The following is a 22,387-nucleotide window of genomic DNA, read 5'->3' as shown; positions in this document are numbered from 1 at the left end:
GGTGTGTAAACTTTACAACTAAACACAGTAGGATCTCCAAACAGAATAAGCAATGCATGTTCAACACACAATTTATTTTCAATTATAGAAGCTTATCTCACACAGTAATCAAGAACACAACTATTTAAAAAGCATTTTTCAACAGCTCTGGCTCAGCTGTACCCATTCTACCAAAAACTAGGTTTAAAGTAATTGGATGCGTTGAATACACTTAAGTTGCCAACACCTTAATACTCATGTGCCTTGGACATCTTCCAGGATTAGGCCTGAAAAATTTGCATTGCTTTCTGTGAAACCTCCATTTGAGAAACACAGCAAACATTTCATAAAACAAAAAACCCTAAAACCCTTTAAACCCTAAGCCCTTTAAACAAACTGCCAGCTGAGAAAAGTAAATATAATTTATATTTTTATCAAAGTATTAGTTTCTTTTTATCCTCTACACCTGTAAGTTAGAAGTTACAGGTTGAAATAAAAAAATATTTACATACAAATAACTGAAATAAAAGATAAGGATCAGAAAACAATAAGAAATTAAAACATACTGGTTATATATGTTGCTAATCCTGGTAAGCTAATGGGAAGGATTTCCATTTCACCCACATTTGAATAGTAATACAATATTGCTGCTGTTACAAAATTGATTTTTTTTTCAGTTCAGGAAACTCAAGTCACTTGTCAGGTAAAAATGTGCATGTCCTTTTATGGTAGATATAATCTTGAATGTAATGATATTTCCAGTTGCACCAGCAAGAATTTAGGTTATGTTTCTTGTTTCCTTTTTTGTATTTTGTCACCATCTTGTAAATAAAATCTTTACAGTCTTTAGGTTGTGAAAGCCTGGTAGAAAAGTTTAACATTTTTGACCTTTCTTTTTTATTTTTTTTTTTTTTGTTTTTTAAAAATCAGTATAAAAAATTCCCCTCTGAAATTCAGACAGTCCATAAAAAGTTTTGCCTCCTTTGCTTATACACTCTTATGGCAGTAAAGATCTTTCAAAGTTTTTAGCTCTTCAATTAGAGTTTTGTTTTGATTTTCCAGAACAGCAACTCTGTTTTCCAAGCATTTAACATATTCTTTCTTCTTCCTGCGACACTCTCGAGCAGCTTCTCTAAAATCAAAGGCAGAAGTTGTCAATTATTTTACATTGAATATAATTTGTTTTGAGTACCTATTCCACTGGAAGCTACCATACCTGTAGGCAGGCACCAAATCTAATATTTCATGGTTAAATAAATTGTGATTGGCTTGAAAGGAAAAACTGTTCTTAGCTTTATCCCCAACTTCAGTGGGACAACATTTGTAACACGTTTTGGTCACAATTTCTAACATTTTCAGAAATGAGGATAAAGAATAATGCATACAAATTTGCTTACGTGGGATTCAGAAGTCTGAACGTATAAAAAAGCAAGTACTTATATTACAGCTTTTACTAAATATGTAGTAAATATAAAATCCACTTAATTGAAAAAAATTAATTTCTATATACATATGTAAACTACATGAACACAGAAGTACTTTTTGTACTTTAAAGTAAACAAACTGAAGAGGGGAAACATTTTTCCCTAGCACTCTTAGGAGGTGAGTAGACTGTAACAGGTAAAAATAATTCACGGGCAGAAGTGTGATTTTTCAAGCTGACTTTGTACCCCCAGTGCACCTGATACCTGAAGTTACGGTTCAGTAGAGCTATTAAGAATCCACGTTCAGCTGGGCAAGGCGACTGCAAAGCCTAGCTGAACAAGGGAACTTACACACCTGTTCTTCATCAGCCTTATCTCTCGTTTCAACTGTGGATCATCTGTTTTGGTTGTCTGAGATGTCAGGGTGACAGGAGAGGTCATCACTACAGTCTGAGAGAGGGATGTGGTTGTTGGTGTGGTGCGGATCTGGTATGTCTGCATATCTCCTGATGCAGCTGTTAGGACGGTATAGTAAGATATTAAATTGTAGAAGGCTTAGAAAACTACATCTGGATTGGAGGCAGGGGTAGTATGTCTAAACCCTTTGTAGAACGCATACTCACTCTGCACTACCACCTGGTTGCTGGGTACTAGTATCTGCTGACCATCCGATGTCTGTGCATACTGTAGTATCGTTGTCCCAGGCTGAGTACCGCTGGCATTTGTCATTGTTAATGTCTGCAGACCTTGTACACTATCTGTACCTGGACTGGCCAGCTGTAATGCTCCATTGGTGGCAATAGCAACTTCAGTGAGAGAAGAAAAATAGGGTAGATACACAGAATATATTTTTCTTCTGTATCTCTTAAGATATGAATACAATGAATCTAAAATAAGAATAACCATTTCCAATAAAACAGACTATCTTAAGCAGTTACCCTCAGGATCGGAAAGCTAATTTTGTGCCAACTTTAAAGGCTTTTTTTTTTTTTTGACAGATACTGTTGGATTCATACTATGTAAGTATTTAAAAAAAAGTGTAATATGATGTTAACATCTTTTGTACTATTAAAACTAATAAATTTAAATAGCCTGGTTTACTTTTCATAGTCATGTGGCTTGTTTGCTGTTTGCATTTCATAGAGCACGAAGATTAAAGAACAGACTCATCAACTTTTAATTGCTTTTACTGGTAAGCTTATGTATAAGCACTGGGCTGCAAACATATATGGATATGTAGTATTAAAAAACTTTGCATGTTCCTTCCTGACTGACAAAGAGATCTATATTGGCCTGGTTTTTCCAAATCTATATTGGGCTCAAATCTCCAACCAAATGTAGTGCTTTTAAGACAGCTTTCACTGCAAACGCATACCCTAAATTGTGCCCAACTGTACACTATTGCTGGGACAAGAGCCCCCAAAGCTATGGCTAGTTTGTATACATATATATCTAGTAGCTTGTACCCTGTGAAAATTCACCTTGGTAGAAGCAGAGCTTCCTTCTCTCCTCTCCAGTCCTGTCCTCCCTCTGCTACAATCCAAACTCCCTGTTGACTAATTCGATTGTGACATCAGTGGTGAGTGACAACGTGGTTAGCAAGAGAGGTTGATGGTGGAAACAACAAATGTGACTATTATATGTAGACATTTTTATAATAAAAAAAATAAATGCAAAACTTACATATTGCCTGTATTTTCATTTAACCCCTAAAAGATAAAAGACACAGGGCCTGATTTTCAAAAACTGAGTACCTGGCAAAATTTTCTGCTATTTTCAATGGGAAATGTCAAGTGCCAAATATACTTGAAGAATCAGGCTGATTTATTTAGATGTTTACCATGGGAGCTGAGCTCTTCTGAAAATCCATTCCCAAGTCTGGGAACTGAACACAGATATTTTTACTATTTCTTCCCTTGTTCCTAATTTTTAACATGGGTATCAAAACAAAGAGGTAGTGGTATATACTAACTCACCCTAACTAGCAGCTGACAAGTAAATATTTTCAAAGTTTGGGGTACTATGACAGATAGTTCACACTTCCTGTAGAGCAGAAGTACTGAGTATGGAGATTGGTCAATGAAAGGCCAATCAACATAAAAGGAGAGGTACATTCTGTCACTCTTAGCCAGGAAGAGTTGCTAAGTAAAGGAAGATTCTTCACTTTAACTTCATATGCTAGCCAAGAGGCAGATGAGAGCAACAGGACCACTGAAATGTCAGATTTGGAAAAAGAAACTTAGACCATGGCCAGAGCTACTGGAAAAGCAACAGCAGAAATGGGGGACACCCATTTTATTTTCCAGCTGATGCCTCAGACCCACTGAAATTCGCCACATTCTGCTAAAATGAAGCTGCAACTTTCACACCTTCGACATTTTATGATTCTAAAGATGTAAATGGCCAAGTCCTTGCCCAAAGGGCAGGTCCTGGGGTAGCGAGAGGAAAAGTAGGTCTCTTGTAGACTGTCTGACCAAGAGAGACAAGAAGGGTACACTGCTTCCTAGAAGCATAGAAAATAGTCTGTTACAGTGCTGTAAATAATGCTGAAGTAAGCCTAAATTATTCACAAGGCAAGTATGTATACATGCAATCTCTTGTATAAGTACTGCTTTCTTTTGTGATTCTTTATCTTGTTTTATTTAGACCAGCTGTGGTCTTGGATGGCTGCTTGGGGAAACATCTTGCAGATCATCCCAAATAGAATGACTTCAAGAAAGGAGGTATATCTGGAACAGCAATACACTCAGGGTTGTCAGTCACAACAGGTCTGATTAAAGTGGTCCTTTGCCAGAAGGTCCATCACTTGCATGGAAGACCAGAAAAATCACCTGAGCACCATTGTAGAGAACCAAGTTAAAGGGGATTCTAGTTCCAGAGTGCATATGGAAAGCACTATAGTAAACAGTTATGACTAGTACTAAATAGTTCAGCAAATTGTTTTAGAAAGGAGGTGATTAAGCAGAGATTAAAAGCTAGTTTGGCAGTTAAGACATTTAACTTGAGAGTCAAGAAATCAGGGTGAAATTCCTGGCTCTTCCATCAACTCCCTCTACGATCTTGGACAAATTACTCCATCTTTCTTTGCCTCATTTCCTCATCTGTAAAACAGGGATAACAGTCTTTCCTTTTTCTCAAACAAGTATCTTATGATCCAAATGACAAGCTCTGATGCAGGGTTGGTCTGTCTGCGCGAAGGAACAGCACCTAGCACAATGGGGTCTCTAGCGAGTACACTAATTGCAACTGAAACCTGTAATCTAGGGTTGTCAAAAATAAGGCCCATGGACTAGATCCCCATCATGTGGCCCACAGTGTGGCCTAGGGGTCTGAGTGGATCCACACACTGCACACAGTACATGCTGCACATGAAGTTGGTTGGGGGCATGTGCTGCACACAGTGCTGGTGCCAGATCTAGCATGCCAGATCCAGCCAGTGGATCAGGCCTGTGCCATCTGTCTAGTCTGAGGGGCCTCATGGTTTAACACCCCAGCTATAACCACATTGTTAACCCTCGCATTCACATCCCTTTTTTGTTTCAACTTAGGCTCTAAAATACATTACGCACATACATACCCACACACACAATTATACTTCGGGGAAATTTAACAAGCGAGTGTCTATTAGGTTTATATATCATTTAACATACTGTACTGTCCAGTGCTGGTCTGATAGATAGGTGCGGGAACAGACATAGATGTAACAGTGGAAACACCAGGACTTTCTTCATCTCCCTTTCTATCCCGTGCGTCTTCAGAAGAAAGGTCATTCAAGATTTTTCTACGGGAAAAAAAGTCATTAGCACTGATAGAAAACTCAAGTTTGCATGCTGGTTGGCAATTTCGCCTCTCAAGAGAAATGAAAAAATTGTTGCAGACAAGTCTCTACTGCTGACACTTTTATAAAATTGTGCTAAGTGCAGCTGTGACTGAAGACAGATCAGCCAACACCACCTTTACTATAGACACGTGCTGCACACAGCTGATAAAGCACGCTGTCACATACAGAAGAAAAATCCTGACCTATGACTGGCTGAAGTAATGTGACAAAACAGGTAAATGTCTTGTTACCTCCTCAGACAAAAACTGATTATATGTTTAGATGCATCATTTCTTCAAGTAGAGCAAATGATAATCAGCCAGATTACATTTGCAAATGGAGTTATACTTTATGTGAAAATTCCATTTAAAGAGTTTATAAAAACTCCATTATAGATATGAACAACAAGTATTAATCATTTATTAACTCTTTATAAATGAAAAGGTGACATGGTAATTGACTATACATTTCGAACCAAATACATACATGCTCACTGGCTGCAGCCAAATTCAGAAGAGCCTACCAGTTGCTTTGGATTAGCCAATCACAAAATATTCACAAGTCTTTATTTCCAACTAAAGAATTAATGTAAACAGCTACTTTTCCACACTTATTTTGGGGTTTTTGTTTTTTTAAGATTCAGGTCTGAAATTAGAGTTTTCTGGGTATTTTAGCAAGAAATTCAGACTATACCTACAGATATACTGACTTCATATTTCAATTATCATCAAGCTTTGCTATCCTTCAAGGCAAGCACTTGCTTTACATCTGGTTAGTATTAACTCTTAGGTCAAGAAATCCTGATATTCAATAGATTTCCACTAATTCTTAAACGATAACATTGATACAGTATTTAAATATATCATCATACTTTAGTAATAACAGTAATCAATAAACAGACAGTCTGAAAAAAGCAACTTGAAGAATATGAAATGGATATGATGGCTTTTCATTTGGGAGTATCCTCTTGTGCCTTCTTCAAGTAATGGCTTCCATATTCAATAGTTTCTTGTTTCTCCTCTAAATGTTTGAACTACTTCCAGTACAGATACAAAAAATAATTAAATACAGGCACTGATTTTTAAAGCAGTTGTATTCATAAAGTGCCAATAAGATTTTTAATTATTAACCTCTAAAAAACCAGAGTTTTGGTTTTTAAACAGATAAGCCCCCATAATGAATATTTACAATATATTTTAATAACCTGTAGTGAAATGATGTGCTGCAAGTCCAATGCTTAGATGTTTTGAAGTGGCTCATCAAAATTTTCCAGCCAGACTTGCTGAAATACAACACGTTCCTGCAGATGTCAGATTTTTCCCCGATTTGTTCTAGCAGTGCAGCTGCATCACTTGAGTAAAGACTGCACTGGAATTTCCATCATAAACATTTTCCAGTGATTTCAGACTTGCCTATTGGAGCCTTTTCTAGTATAAAACCCAATTCTGATTCTCACAACACAATGGGTTTGTGTGTGCACTAATCTAATTAAAATGAGTTAGCAATTTTTTGCTGTTAGAACAACGTGAAAAAAAGGTGCTTCAATTTTTCTTTTAAATTAATCACTCTTTTTTGCTCTCTGAATACACAACAAACTCATCACAGAATTAAAATGCACCAACTAAACCTAACACCATACAAAGATTATTTATTACTATACATACCAAAAAAACAGACAAGCTGTAGAGACAGAGCCCTGTTCACACTCACTGGGATATATAAACAATTCAGCAATGTACTTAACCACATATATAAAACTTTAACATCGTTTTTGGTGCAAGTCAATATAACTCCCCAGAAGACAATGATTTTTCATGCTTTGCCAGCAGTGAATTTATCTTGGACTATTAGAAATAATCATTTTTGCTATCCACTTTCATTTAAAATTCTACATTACTGGGAAAAAATATGAACCAAACCATTTCAATGTAAACATTTTTATAAAGTACTCACCGGTAAGATGGGCGACGGGCTAGGATGCCTCGGGCTTTCTGTGAAGAGCCTATGCTATCTGATGAGTCTTGAGAATCCTCACTCTCTGACAACGAAGTTACCTAAAAAAACCATATCCCATACATTATTGTGCTGTACACTACATGAGAAATAGCCAAGGCAGCTTAAATATTTTAATTTTATAAAACCAAAAATATCCACCAAAAAGCACCAGTAAAATGGCAAATATACAAAGTGCCTATTTTCTGTCTCACATATTGTGTAGAGCAAGTGTGCTGAGTGGCCTATGGTATGTATTCCAGTTCAAAGAGACAAGAAACTGAGTTCCTTTCTGGTTATGTTATGGATGTACAAACCTGAAGAGAAGTGTTTTGTTCTCAAAACCTGACTGCCTTTTAAGGTGATTTATAGGTGATAGACTAATCTTCAATACCTGCCTAGATGTGCATTTTCTACATAATTTGAAAAAAAAAACTTACACATTACAAAAACATTACATTCTTTGACTGCAGCATTTCATTTCTATATATTTTATCTCAGTTTATAACAAATCTGAATAATAAAGACATAAGCAACCCCCCAAAACCTGTCGCAAATCTAACACCTAAAACCATACCTAAAGAAGACTGCATTGCATTCAAATGCTCGTCTAAGTCTATCCAACCACGCTGTTGATCCAAGAGCAGATATCACACACAAAAATCCTTGCCTCTTACCTAAATTGCATCTATATGTAACAAGAACTATATCAGGAACCCCAGAAGCACTGGAGGAAGATTTCCTGTTTTGTTCACCAAACAGAGCCTACAAGCAATAATCTTGGCAGCAGATAGTGAATTTTAGGAGTTGGGTCCCCTTCAGCAAAGACTATGTATTTTCCCTTATACAAATCACCTGAGGAAGGATTGCGAAAGGCATTTCTAATTCACAACATTTATTATAGGACAACTAATCACATACTTTGGTCAGTCAGTGAACTTATAATTCCAGTGAACCAAGGAAAATGAACATTTAAAACAGCAGTATCTTAGGAAGTAATAAACATGCAAGAATATTTATAAAGCAATTCAAGATGTTATTTTTTTAATATTTTTTATCTGTGATCTCTTTTTATTTCATTTGGATCCTTCTCCTCTTGGCAAGGTCATTTTTTTCTTTGATGTTCCTTGTTAAATAGAAGCTAACAAGACTTTTACTTGTCTCAGCAAGAGTACCTAAGACTCTGGGAAAAGTATTTCTCTTTGTTAATTGTCACTGTACAGTCAGCAGAGGAGGGTTTGCTATCAACATTTAAAGAAAGTTGCTAACGTATATTTCATCTCTCAACTAAGTCACAAAGTTCACAAGTCACAACAGGAGAAGGCTTGGGTTCAGTGGTGACCGCTGTGCATTGCCACAGGAAGGACTGGCACTGAATGGGTAGCGATCAGACGGAGTTGGATGCTGAAGTTGTTTTGAGTCTCTTTCAGGGACTGATTTGACAAATGCACCTGAAGAGGCAAGAGGCGCTCAGTATACTATAGAATTATACTGCGATGGCAAATTAATCCATTTTATCAGGATTCTCCCAGCCATTTTATTGCCCACTCTGACCATTTTAATTTGCAAGTTCAGTGTGCCATGATGTTCTGAGGGTTCACTGCAGCCAACACTGAGCTGAAGCAGATAACAGACTTAAATTATATAACCCTGAAAAAAGGAAAATGATATTCAACCTTACCTCTAAGGACACCTGTGTGCACTGGAAAGTGCAAAAGTCATTAAATAAGAAACGTGTACCTAAAAATAAAGCGTTTTCAGACCCTGAATTTATAAACTGTCTTCCTTGATATCCCCTACGCACCAGAATGTTCATCAATACGCCAACTGGCTGTGATACCTAGCTGCACTGTGACTGAGTTTAACTCATTCAGACAAGACTTTTAAGTCTCTTCACAAATGTGTCTATATACATAACAAGTTATGTGCTCAATTACCTGCATTGCCTGCACCTGGGGTGAATGGATTACAGAAGATGACTGAGCTGTCTGAATGACTCCCTGAACCTGTACTTGTTCTCCAGGAAGCTGAACAACTGTCAGTGGAGTTGGGCCTCTCAGAGACATCTAAAACAAATAAATGATTTAGTAAGAACAGCAGTTGTATTCGCTGAACAACAACAGAGAAAATGCAGATATACTTGTATTATTTGTTTTAAAAAAGATGAAGGCATCATCAGAACCAAAACTCTCTCTCTTAGAAGAAAAAGAATATACTTATAAAGTGGTCTAACTTCCTTTTAAATGCTAGTTTGTTCTCTCAAGTCAAAATGTGAAATTGTCGTCATAATTCTACATGCAAATAAATATTTTGCCACCTGCTTGCAATCTGTTCACTCATGTTCAGTATTCACTTATTGCCTCAAATTATATCTAAATTTCTTATTAAAATCTGAACTGCCCATAGAAGGTAAACTACAAAACAGCACCAATTTGCAGACAGGAAAGGAAGAGCAGACTTTCTCCAGGAACATTTTTTTTTTCTAGATAAAATGGTCCAAAACATGCCATTCACTTTAAATGAGTTCTTAAAATGCTGTTATTGTACTTAATGAAAAAGCTGTCAAGGACAAAGGCAACATTCCCAGTCTTCCACTTATATCCCCATTGAATCTTCTTCAGTAAAGCTAATAAAGAGATCATTTGTAGATAAAATCTCAAACAAATTTTATTTACTCCACTCCTAAGCCACACGTACATTACTTCTCTGCTTGCAGAGGCAGCACGGTACACACTTAGGACCCTAAAAGCCATCTACTCTGCTTAAATGCTGGCATCAGGCACAAACAGAGTGAGAACTAGCAGGCAGGGAGAAGACACAGACATTGCCCAAAATGAAAAGTGATTCAGATGTTCTGCGCGCCCATATCTCTGGTTGATGTCCATGGGAACTGCAAATGCCCTCTGCATATTGCCGAGCTAGCTCAGTGATCATCTGGGTGAACATTTCTGAATATCTAAAATCTAACAAGAAAAAATGGCTACAAATTTTCAGCACTGAAATGGTATACGATATATGCACAAGGATATTCATTCTGTGGATTCTATAAAAAGAACAGCAAGTTTCTCACAATTCTACTTGCTTGTCTTCTTCCTCCCTGAGTATTTAAAGGAAAAAAAAAACCCCTGTCAAACCATTTAGCTTACAAGCAAAAGATTGCTCTTAACCTAATTCTTCAGAAATATTTGCTGTAGCCTGGCCCATGCTTTACCTGTTGAGCAATGTGAGAAAGGTGAGTTGCTTGTAGTGTTGTACCTTGTACAGTGGTTTGTGGAGGTGTCACTGAACTGTTACTGCTGCTCTTGTGCACTTCTTCCATATCAACTACAAGAAAAAAATAAGGAATCAATTCAGTTATGGATAAAATGTAGGTTGGAAATTTCAAAGGGAGTGAGGTTCCCTATCTCCATCAACTTTCAAATGGATTGGGATGCTTCACTCCATCAGGCTTAACTGAAAGTCCCAGCCATAATTAATATTGCTACTTAATACCTCTACGGCAGCTTCCACCAGAAGATAAGGAAGCACTTTTCATGAAGCCTCACAATCCTCCTTTGACATACTTAGGTGTTTTCTTCCCCTTTTACATATGAGGAAAATAAATAACAGACATGTTAGCAAGCTGCCCAAACCCACAGACTGAATCAGTGGAAAAGTCAGTGTACTACCCCAGGATGCTGCCTCTCAGTGCTGTGCTAAGCCTCTGAAGCCTTAACCACAGTTTCTGCAGTTCAGCTTTTTCAGCCCCAATTCAGAACTACCCATTGACTGAAAGGAAGAGTATGTTCCTACCTTTTAATTCCTTTGCATCTCTGGATGCAAAGCAGCAGAAAGCAGACACTAGATTTTACAATCTATTTATTCAACTATCATTGAAAACGGTCATAAAACATTCAGCATTGTTCTCCAAGTGTAAGAGCATATTCAGTACACAAAATGTAATACTTTTAAGATCATAAAAAAAATTAACTAGATCTGTATATTTAGAAGTCAAGGGCACCCTCCTCAGATTTGTCACTGTTTATACTTAACCATCCAACATAATTCTAATGGAAAAGCCATAAATCAGCAGCTTTCGTGTAATGTAAAATGCATATGTTTGGATGGGGTGAGCAGGCAGACTGGATGAGGCATTAAAAGATGCTCTGTAAGCATTACATGTTTTGTCACACAAGGTTTGAAACAGTTGCAAGGGCAGTTGCTATGAGACTGGAAATTACATTTCTCTCTGTGGAAACGTGAGTCATTGATTTTTCCCTACTGAGATCAACCACAGCTCTTGCAGCTTGACGTATACACAGAGGGTAAAAAGTCAGTAAGTGTGAAGTCTAGAGGCCTGCTCTCGCAATCCTTACTCATCTGAGGAAATTGCACTGAAGTCAACAGAACTCACTTAAGTAAAGTTGCAAGATCAGGCTCTGTAATGAGAAAACTGATGAGAGAGGAACAACGGGTGAGATGTGTGAAACGGCACCTTCAAAGGAGAAACTAAGAATTCGTAAAATTTGATACCACTTTCCCCAAACTGAGAGACAACTGGAATCTTCCAAAAACGTAAGACAGTTTATACACATGCAGGCAACGCCGTGCACCCTTTTTTATTTGGGTCCTAACAAAATGCACAAAACAAGGGGATATAAAAGAAGTGGTAAAAATCAGTTCTACTCTTATAAAGCAAAAACATGCAGTTTGCACTTCTGTTCAGCTACAACATGCCACTTGTTAATAGGAAACCATCACACTGAAATCTAGTCAAATGCAAAAACACTAAAAGTAATTTCTGGTACTCCAGAAAACCCCAAGTAAATTCCTTTAGTTTTCAAGACACAATGTCTTATTCTGAAACACTCTATCCTGTTGCTGTATGAAAGACTTGCTGCAACATAGACAAACTAACTGTAACTAAACAATTAAATGGAATAAGAACAAAGTCAATCGGAAATGATCAGAGTTCATTGAAAAAATATAGAAAGGTGTTTTTTGCTCTTGTTGGGTGTTACCTTTGTATTTTTAGCCAGAAAAATGACTTTTAAGTTGAAGCTGACTGTATCTGTAATTTCAGATGGCACTTAAAAGTGCTTATCTAACAACTGTCAATAATGAAAAGAGACAACAAACTATTTTAACAAGCAAACAACCATTATTGTGTATTTGATTTGCGGCACTTGCATCCTCCACAGGATAAGGAAGCATAATATACTACCCAGTAACGTGCAACAAATTCTAGAGGTCTCTGCTTTGCTAAAGCAGATTATCTATCTGGAAAACATATTGCTTTCTGCGGAAGATATTTCTGATAATATTTTTAAAAGACAGCGGTTTCTACCTATTCAGCGTTCAGTAAGACCTTTACTCTCAAGGGTGAAAAACAGTTCTAATTAACACCTCAAGCCACAAGTTTTCAGCCAAAGAAAGATTTGCATACTGAGTATGGAAAATTTACTAGCATTCAGCTTAACACCACAGCCACAATTACTTCCAACAACAATAAAACATTTATTGTTTGGAGGAAGCCAACTACATAGTTTCAGGATGAAGGAAAAGTTTTTCATGGAACACAGAAAGCTGGAAGTAGGGAATTCACTGCAGTGATCAGCACTGTCCAGAGGACTTGGGCCTACTGATGCTTAAGACATACAATTTGTTATTTTTGTACTACTGTAGGTAGGGATGACCGTTTAACCAAAACCCCCCACTTCCTTGAGGATCTTACAGTCTAAATGAAAGGACTCTGAAATCCAAGCACTCCGCAGAACACATCTGCTCCAAAGAACCAATCTTTCAAACTCATTTCTGAATTATGGTAGGAGTTCTGTTGTGCCCATGACAGGGTCAGGGTATATGCAAGAAGCAAGGTTTCTTTGGTAACATCTTTTATTGAACCAACCATATAGTTGGGAAAGATATTAGACAAGCGTTCAGGTACAAAGCGTCCTTCCTGAGGATTCCAACTAATGGATTTTGAAATATCTGAAGAAGCTGATCAATTTTTAAAGATCTCAAAGTCTCTCCCCCAAGTCAAATCTGCTACTAGTCTTACTGGGATAGTTTTAAATATTGAATGACAACATTAAAATGAATTCAAGTATGAGTTTTAGATCAATATAGTGCACTAATTTGGTTAATTCTAATGATGCTGCTATACTGCAGACATGAGAAGGTTTTAAGGAACAACATTCCCAAAACCCCAGCAGAAACTTCAACAAGAAAATCCCTTTTCCATAGGCAAAGGTTGTTACAGTCTTATACGTGTTATTTGAATACTGGATACTTCAGGAGACTGTACATCCAATAGCCAGCAACTGGGAAGAAACTCAAATGAAAGCTGACCTACAGCTTCCTGGAAATCTGTGAAAAGCATATGCAATATGAGAAGGAGTCCTGGAAATACAAGCCAGGAAGCTAGTGAAGAATCTTCCTTCAATATGTAACAGATGTGTCTAAGAGCTGTGCTTAGAGCTCAGGGCCCTGCTCTGACATGTATGGCGCAGGAATAAAAATGTCACTACTCAGATCACGCATAACTTTTTATCAACAGATCTCAAAGGAGGTCACTGCCATCATCTCCTTTTTACAGGTGGGGAAACAGAGGCAGGGGGTGACGGGACATGCCCAAGGCCACCCAACGGACAAGAGGCAGAACCAGGAATAGTACCTACGTTTCCCAGCCCTGGTCCAGTGCTTCATAATAACTCTTTCTCTCTTTAAAGAAAGACAGTTTCTCTACGGAGGGCATTATGATTTAAGAACAAGAGAAGAGACAGTCGATGGTTGCAGTGAAAGGAGGAGAGGAAAGAGAACATACCCCAGGAAACAATGAAACAATCAGCACCTCTGGGAACATGCTGCAAAAAAAAAATGAGCAAAAGAACGCTGCAGAAGAGACAGCACAATGGTTTCCACCCCAAGGACACAGCCAAGATACAGACAACCTTTGAGCAAAAAGCAGATGGCACAAATCACAACAGAGTACTTTTCCTTATCTCCAAGTAACAGTCCAACAGTTATGTGGAGGGAGGGTTCCTGACTTGGAGAAACAAGACATATTGCTCTAGCCATAGAGCAATTTTTTAAGGGAGCCCCTGGGTATACCCACAAGGAGCGATGCCAGAACTTGATGACCCCACAAAAACCTCGTCTCTTGACGATACGTAAGTACCTTTCCTTCGTTAGCCATTTCTAGACTTGGGTCTTTAAGGCTTAACCACAAAAAAAAAAAAAAAAAAAAGAAAGAAAAGAGGATTATATTAAAATAAGCATCCTCATATTTAAAACAAAGCATTGAAAACAGTCCACTTACAAGCACGGCATTAGCAACATACTGACAAGACTCACGGGAAAATGAGTAACTTTGTGCATTTACTTGATGTCATTCGTATCAATCGATAGACGATAAGGATCTGGGGGAACACCTGTTCACCACAGCGCCCCGAGGGATGACAGGGTCCGACGCTCACCGACTCCCGCAAGCCCGCTTTAGGCTGGACACAAGTACAAACATCTTCACCGTCCGAGCTGCCCAAGGCCTGCAACAGCCTGCCCGCAGAGACGGTGCTAGCACCTCCTCTGGACACGTCCAAGAAACATTTGGATGCTCATCTCACTGGGATCACAGACATCGCAGATTTTAGGGTCGACCGATTAGATCATCGAGTCCAATCCTTCAAGCCCAGCTGATTTCCTGCCCCTTGGGGCACCCGACAACCTTGCGACAGCCTGAACGCCTGCGAGATCTATAATCCCAACAAGAGAGGAGGGACTTTTTTTTTAAGGTCCAAGATATGAACCAACCAACATGACGGCAAACTTGGGAACGGCAGGCGACACCAACCTACCCTGTTCCTGACCACGAAGCCGGTGAGCGAGTAAACCCGACCTGTTCTTATTTATATTTTTCCCCAAAAACTGCACGTGGAGGCGGACGTACCAGAAAACTTGGACGCTTTAAGCGTCGCCGAGCCCCGACGCGAAGTGCGAAGCGTCCCGGTCCCCTCAGGCCTGGACGGGGCGGAAACACGGCTGCCCCCCGGGGCAGGAGGGCACACAGCCCCCTGCGCCCGCGCCCGGGAAGGGGGGTCTGGCGCGAAGCCGCCCCCGCTTCAGAAACCACCCGCACGTGCCCCGGGCCGCGCCCGCCCGCACCAGGCGGGGCCCAGCTCCGGACAAGGCCGTGGGCGCCCGGTGCGCGGATACGGCGGCTGGCGGGACCGGCCGGGGCTTACCTCGCGAGCCCCGCGGCCTTGGCGCCGCCTCAGCAGCCCGGCACCGCCGGCATCGTCCGCGCCGCAGGCCCGACCGGGACTCCGCGGTGGGCGGGCCGCAACCATCGAGTCTTTCGGAGGTCTGGGCTAGACGTGCCGCCTTCCGCAGAGCGCATACCATAGAGTTCTCGAGGGCGCTTCTCAGAGGCGCAGGCTAGAGCGGCTCCCTCCCAGCGTGGGAGGCGGAACAGGCGAGTTCTGTCAGGAGGCCGAGGCTAGAGCGTCGCGCCGGGCGGCCGCCATATTGGCTCCAAGGGCGGGAAAGCGCCGCACTCCCCTGGGGGAGCTGCGGGTGCGGCTTCGTCTTAGCCTCCTCGCCTCTCTGAGGCAGCTCGTGTGCGAGTCCTGCCGTGAGGGGAAGGCCCCGACCCACACGTAGCCCCTGGCTGCCTTGCTAGGTCAGGCTGAGGAAAGAGCATCCAGACGTTCAGAAACAGCTCAAAGCAGGGGCTTGTCCACCAGCACGAGGCGGGTGGATAGGGACACCCAGGCATTCATCCAAAGGCCCAGCTGGGCACAGACCGGCGAGGCATTAGGGTATAACAATGGGAAAGCGGTGTCTAGGAACGCATGGGACTGAGAAAATCCTCAAATCAAAACGGTTTGGCTTTCCAAGCAGAAGGACAGGTTTCTCTTTTTCAAGCAGACCGTTGACCCGCGTTCCTGGCTCTTGAGGGCAGACGAAAAGGAGCCGGTTCCTGGCCAAAGTGGAGCAGTGTTGTTGTGAAAAATGAAACTGCTGCCCAAGTCTGCAGGAGAGTCCCCGTTCGCTTCAGAGGTAGGTACAGAAACTTTTCCATGTACGTTTCCCCATCAGCATTGGCAGTCCTACAGAGTTGAGGATGATTGCTTTAGCAGTGGGTCTGAAGAGAGCCAACAAGGCCAATCCAGGATCAACAGGCTGTGTTGCACCTTGGGGTATGGTGGCTATCATAAGGGACAGTCTAGTCCTCTATTGCTATGAAACCGGATGCCTTTATGTCCTCTCTTCAAGAGAAAAAGAGAGATCTCTTGGAAAAAAAAGTCAATATCTCTTGAAGAGAAAAATAGAGGACATAAAGGCATTGGGTTTCGTATCAGTAGAAAACAAAGTAGCAGAAAATTGGAATGTCCTCTATGATGGCCAACCTACCTCGGGGGCATGTTTCTGTGCACGGGGGTGGATCTGATTTCATAGATATTAGGGTCAGAAGGGACCTCAGTAGATCATCAAGTCCAACCCCCTGCCCTGGGCAGGAAAGTGTGCTGGGGTCAGATGACAGCAGCCAGGTGCTTGTCCCATCTCTTCCTCAAGACCTCCAAGAGCACCGCCTCCCTTGGAAGGCCATGTTTCTGCTGCTCATGCTTTTCTCTCTCCTGCTGTCATTGTAAGGTTTCAAAGTACTTTTCATGTCTCTATATCACATTTGTCTATGTTGTTACATGTGCTTGTGCACATTTACTGTACTTTATGAGGTCTTTCATTACACATGTGCCTTCAAGCAGTCTGAGGCTCTGTGCTACAGTCACAGGTGGTTGAACCAATGGTCTAGCCCTGCTTCTTTATTAGAGCCTTGGAACATCTGACTCAGATACGGAGGCCGTTGAGACATCACCACCTTTGCCATGGTTCGTGAGCCCCTGGTGGTAAGGACTCTGCTGCTGGAACATCCATTTTTCTGCTGTCAGGTATTTTCTTCAGCATCTTCTTCCACATCTGTAGTCATGTCTCCTTGGGTGTGGCATCAAGACATTGGGTGCTGATAAGGAAGCTCTTGCATGATTTCAAACATTTGCGTGCAGCTTCGAAGCACTGACATCCTTGCAGCAGACTCTTCCTTCATTTGGGGCTATCCTGGGTGATAATCTCCCACAAGTTGATGTCAATGTTACTTTTTTCAAGTTGGCCTTGAGGATGTCCTTGAAGCACTCTGCCCTCCCCTCTAGCATATGCCTCGACTGAGCTGAGAAAATAAAAAACTTGCTTTGGGAGTTTGGAGTCGGACGCCCAGCTATTGTGGCCAGCTTAGCGAAGTTGATGGCAGATGAACACCACAAGCATTGAGGTAATGATCACTTGTGAGAGGATGCTAATGTTGGTGCATCTGTCTTCCCACTGGATTCAAAGGATCTTTCATAGGCAGTGTTGATGGTACTTCTCCAGTGACTTGAAGTGTTTCCAGTACATTGTCCATGTTCAAAATTGGTGAAGACACTAAATAAATTTTGAGCTTGACCATCAGGACCCTCATGGATAATCCTAATAGCGAGTGCCTAGAGCACCACACCGCACTCAAGAACTATATTGACATAACTAATGAGGAAGATGTGGTGAGCAGGAGGTGGGCAACTCAAGATTGACGAGGCAGCTCTACCCTCTTCTAGACGATAAACAGTAAGGAAAGTGCTTACTTCACAGAGGTGGTTTTGCTATTAAGAATTAACTCATAAACCAACTCAACAAGTTCCATATTGGAACTGAGTGCCTCATGACTCTGTCTTAAACACACCACTGCCATCAGCACATCTGTCCCAACTCTTGATGCTGCTGCTGAAACCAAGGAGGAATTCTATGCCAGCCTTCACCAGGTCCTTTCTGACATTCTGGAGGAGACAGACTTATTCTGCTGAGCAATTTCAATTCCAGAGTTGGAAAGGATTACTATTCAAACAGAAGAGAGTCTAGAGTAGGGGTAGGCAACCCTCGGCATGCGTACCAAAGCATGGTACACAGGCATTTTGCTTGGCGTGTGTGTCTTGGGGTGGATGACAGGGAAGGGGCTAGGACTGCACTGCCACAACAAGGATCAGGCCCCTCCCAGCTCCCCCACTGCTACTTGCCCCTGGCATGCCAACTTCTTACAAGTTGAGGTTGCAGGTTTTTGGCACTGTCCAAAAACATTCCTGACACTGGGTCTAGAGAGAGAACAAAAACTATAGCCATTGCTTTTGATTAGTGCTTAAAATTTCCCCCCAAGTCCAGACATACTATTTTATTTGCAGTATGGCACAACTGTTTATTTACATTAACATACAAATGATTTTTGTATACATTTTCTTTTTTGAAGGGATTATACAGTTCTAACAGTCATGTTTCACAAATGGATAATTGCAATTGGTTAGTGATACCTGTAAAACTCTCTCACAATACAATAATACCTTAATGTTACCATGTGGTTAGTCTCTATGGTCTCTGTAATTGTGCATTTTGATACATTCAAAATTGCACTTTCCCCAAAAGGTAACATTCTACTAGTTTAAAGCTGCAATACTGTTCCTTTTCTTCTGTGTTTACATAAAGATCAGTTAATGCACTGTAGACAGTGCAAACAAATTGCACAAGAGAACGAAAAGCCTCAGCAACTGGCCTGACAGGTTGCGGAGAGAGAAACTTCCAGTTGAGAGAACTTATTTAGACAAACAGGTAAGAATTAAAATAGACCTTGTATTTTGAGAGCCTCTCTGAACAACTCAATTTCATTACATTTCACACTCAAGAAATCGCTTGTCAAAACAAGAATAAAAGCATTTAATTTTATTTTGCAACTGAAATATGAAAAATGGAATCAGTGTACAAAACAGATGTGAATAAAGCAAACATTGAATACTGTCACAAAACATATATGTAATATATAGCAGTGGTTAACTCAATATCAGCACAGCTTAATTAGAGTAACATACCAAAGCAAAAATATCTTATGTCCATTAGACTGGTATATTTGCATGTCTGTAATAAAACATGTAATTGTAAGCAATTCTGGCTACTTTTTTTTTTTTTTTTTACATTAGCATTATTTCAGTATGGTTTAAAATAAAGAGTTACACCACCAAAAATGGACAAAGTTTAATGTTAGCCTCACCGCATAACTGCAGCTTACATTAAGAGCAAAGATCAAACGTGTAAATGTTGCAATATCTTTTGGCTAGAATTCTTGATAATCTCAGAATGAAACGCAAGTATAGATTACCATTTTTATCTACGCAAATATTTCAAAAGTGAATGAGAACTACAAGTAAAAGCTATACAGTACTTAACAGGTAACGTTCCCTTTCTCTTCACAGTGATCCTTTCACAGCTACATTTTCAGAGTTTAGCCATCTACTGTAATAGAAGCAGGATAAGCATGATCCAACTAATCACTGAAGTCAATGGAAATCTTTCCAGTGACTTCAGTGAGTGTCAGTCAGGCTCTTAAAGGAGATTTAGTTACATTGCATAGAGGGTAAATGACTTGTACTTTGTACATACATAAACCACACAGTATACAGCTTCCAGCTATGCGCAAATCAAAAAAATTCCAGCGATAACAGGGTAGCCATGATAGCAAAGGTCTCATACTGATGTCATCAGAACCTTTAAGAGCATTATCTTTCCACTTTTGTATTTTATATTTATATTAGTTTGATATTTAATCAATTCCTGTGAAAATGTTTGAATATATTTAAACTTTCCACTTTTAGTTTTTTGTAGTTTTTTAAAACACTTGCTTTAACAAGATATACCGAAATGCTCACATTTTCATTGATTAGTTTTGAAACTCGGACAATGTCTAATCAGTTTCACCTACTCAATTTGAGTAACTTTATTTTCCTATACTAACATTACGTGGTATTGTATTAGTAGAGAGGCTGGTTTGTTTTCTAAATAATGCTCCAGTAAAATTTTAATACAATGGAAATATTTTACTGGGAATAATTTTCTTCCTTTCAAAAAGTCTTTAAGTTTTGGCTTACACTTGACATGACAGTAATGATTTCCATTAAAATCTTGTATGAAAATATTCCTTGTGTTCATTTTATATATAAAATTAATTGTAAAAGTTTCTTTTGTTTTAAGAAGAAAACATTAGGGTTTTGAAATATCTAGTCTCTTGAGGTAATTATAAATCAGCTTGTTGCTGTGTGGTTGCTGCAGAGGTTGGATTGCAGCTTTAAAGTGACCAAACCAGCAGAAACCTAAGGTTTGGCCATTGTGCTACAGTCCTGTTGTGAAAAAAACATAAATAAGTTTGAAGATTTCCCTCGTATTCCCTGGAGCATGTAGGTACAGGTACAGCTGCAAAACCAAATTTTTGAAGACATGCTAGGAATGAAGTCCCTCCAGCCAGAAAATTAGCTGGTGAGGAAGGCTGTCAGAAATTGGAAAAAAAACTCTTGACACACATTTTCAGGTTCGCAGTAGTGGTTTGGTTCACTGAAACGTCTCTCGGCACTTTGCTATTTTGCTCATTTCAGTATACTTAGCAGGAGGCAGACTCCAGAGTTTATAGTGCTGGTCATGGGCAAGGTTCATGACACTTCTACTCTTCGACCAGCTCTATAACACTATAAAGATTAGCATCTCTTAGTTGTGAAATAAAACAAGTATTGTGTATGGTATTCGCTTGTCCTAGAAAACCATAGCTGCTAGTGATCTCTAAAACACAATTATCTTGCACTTTTGCAACCCTTGAAATATTCCCCATTTTAAGATTAAATTTATAAATACGGTATAACATTTCATACACAGTTTTAATTTGGTTTTAAATTAAGTTTTAATTTCTTGAAACAAGCCCTAAACTACTACCGTAATCTTTTAGGCAAGAGATTTGCAGATATGCACCCTCTACTATCTCTACAAAAAACAACAATGAACATGGAACGATGTTTATACCATTTATATATATATTTTTAAGAACAATAAATTAGTTATTGCAAACACTGGGCTTTTATACACATGCTCCAGGAGGAGGGGAGGGGGTCACTTTAATTAAAGCAGCTCTGAGAGTTGCAAATACCAACAGTTAAAGTGTATTAAATAACCCAAGCGCGCTTCTTGAAAACTGTAATTTAAAAGTTAGACAGGAATGAAGGCAACAATTACAAATGAAATAAAAAAGTTAACTGGAGACCCACATGACTCAGGACTCTGGTAAATTAATTTTGTTGCCATCTATATTTACATAGCTATACTCCCCCCATCTACCACCAAAACTGAGTAAATCTTTGTGAACCCAAAAGTAGAAGAAAGTTACAAAAATATCATAAATTGTTTACTGCTTTTAGGTTGTATGTTAAACTAAGCTAAAAATGTAGGAAATGCTTCCTGGATAGGGTATTTCTTCACACAGAAACAAGGAACCAGGGTAAGACTGCTGTTTAGAATTTATGGAAAATCATGTGTGTGGTATGTGGGCGCGCACGCATGCACAATGGCTAGGTAGAGTTGGGTTTATAAAAATATATTAATTATATTCTTACTGTTCCAAAGTATTTCTTAAGTCTACAGACATTTGAAGATGACATCTTTCAACACAATTGCCATTGTTAAACCCTGACAGCAGAATTATTTAGTGTTGAACCTCAGATAAGGCCAAGCTTCCTACCTCATCATTTTACTGGAAAGCTGTATATAATTGCTTTTCCATAGTCATAGGCCAGCAAACTCAAATCCTGGCTAAAATTACAAAAGCTGGCTGGAGGCTTGTGTCATTCCTCATCTAAATCTTAAGATTAAGGCCACAAACAACATAACATTCTTTCAAACTTTATTGCTATGTTTGTCTTGTATGTGAATCAATGAATTCCCCCTTTAGTGACATAAAGAAGTGAAGGTAATTGGCACAAAAATGTGGCTTGTGAATAAACAGGGTCACCAAAGTCAAGGAAGAAGGGTCTGTAATGTCCAATGATGTCAGTTATACTTACTGAGAAAACAAATTCACTTAACAGTTAATAGAACCATCTAAGTCAAACCTCTATGTGGCTTAACTGACATTTAGGGGAAAATACAAAGTTGCTGCCTTAAAAAAATTTAAAAGTCCAAATTTCCTAACATTCAACAAAGCACAGAAGAGATGCTAAAAACACATGATTCTCAGGCTGCATATAATGAGAGCACCTTCCAAGAGCATAATCGTAACAAAGTTCACTTACATGATGCATCTTTGTCA

General features: G+C 39.6%; 1 protein-coding gene and 1 long non-coding RNA gene across 2 annotated transcripts; one reads left to right on the top strand and one right to left on the bottom strand.

Annotated features, from left to right (window-relative positions):
- Positions 1–55: 55 nt before the first annotated feature.
- Positions 56–15,593, bottom strand: ATF1 (activating transcription factor 1). Its single transcript, XM_090051877.1, has 8 exons — positions 15,438–15,593; positions 10,427–10,539; positions 9,153–9,281; positions 7,177–7,277; positions 5,054–5,184; positions 2,027–2,209; positions 1,759–1,918; positions 56–1,111 (listed from the first exon to the last, which is right to left on the bottom strand). The coding sequence occupies exons 2-8, from the start codon at positions 10,532–10,534 to the stop codon at positions 967–969; spliced, it is 957 nt and encodes a 318-aa protein (XP_089908003.1). The 5' UTR covers positions 10,535–10,539; positions 15,438–15,593; the 3' UTR covers positions 56–966.
- Positions 15,594–15,642: 49 nt separating this feature from the next.
- LOC149860653 (uncharacterized) lies at positions 15,643–19,922 on the top strand. Its single transcript, XR_016442976.1, has 2 exons — positions 15,643–16,254; positions 17,026–19,922. It is a non-coding gene; the product is annotated as an uncharacterized LOC149860653 (long non-coding RNA).
- Positions 19,923–22,387: the final 2,465 nt, after the last annotated feature.

This window comes from Crocodylus siamensis, chromosome 6 (genome assembly GCF_052110815.1).
Source record: "Crocodylus siamensis isolate JL-2025a chromosome 6, ASM5211081v1, whole genome shotgun sequence".
Classification (NCBI taxonomy): Eukaryota; Metazoa; Chordata; order Crocodylia; family Crocodylidae; genus Crocodylus; species Crocodylus siamensis.
The sequence above is the reverse complement of the archived record's forward strand: the minus strand, read 5'-3'. Positions and strand labels throughout refer to the sequence as shown.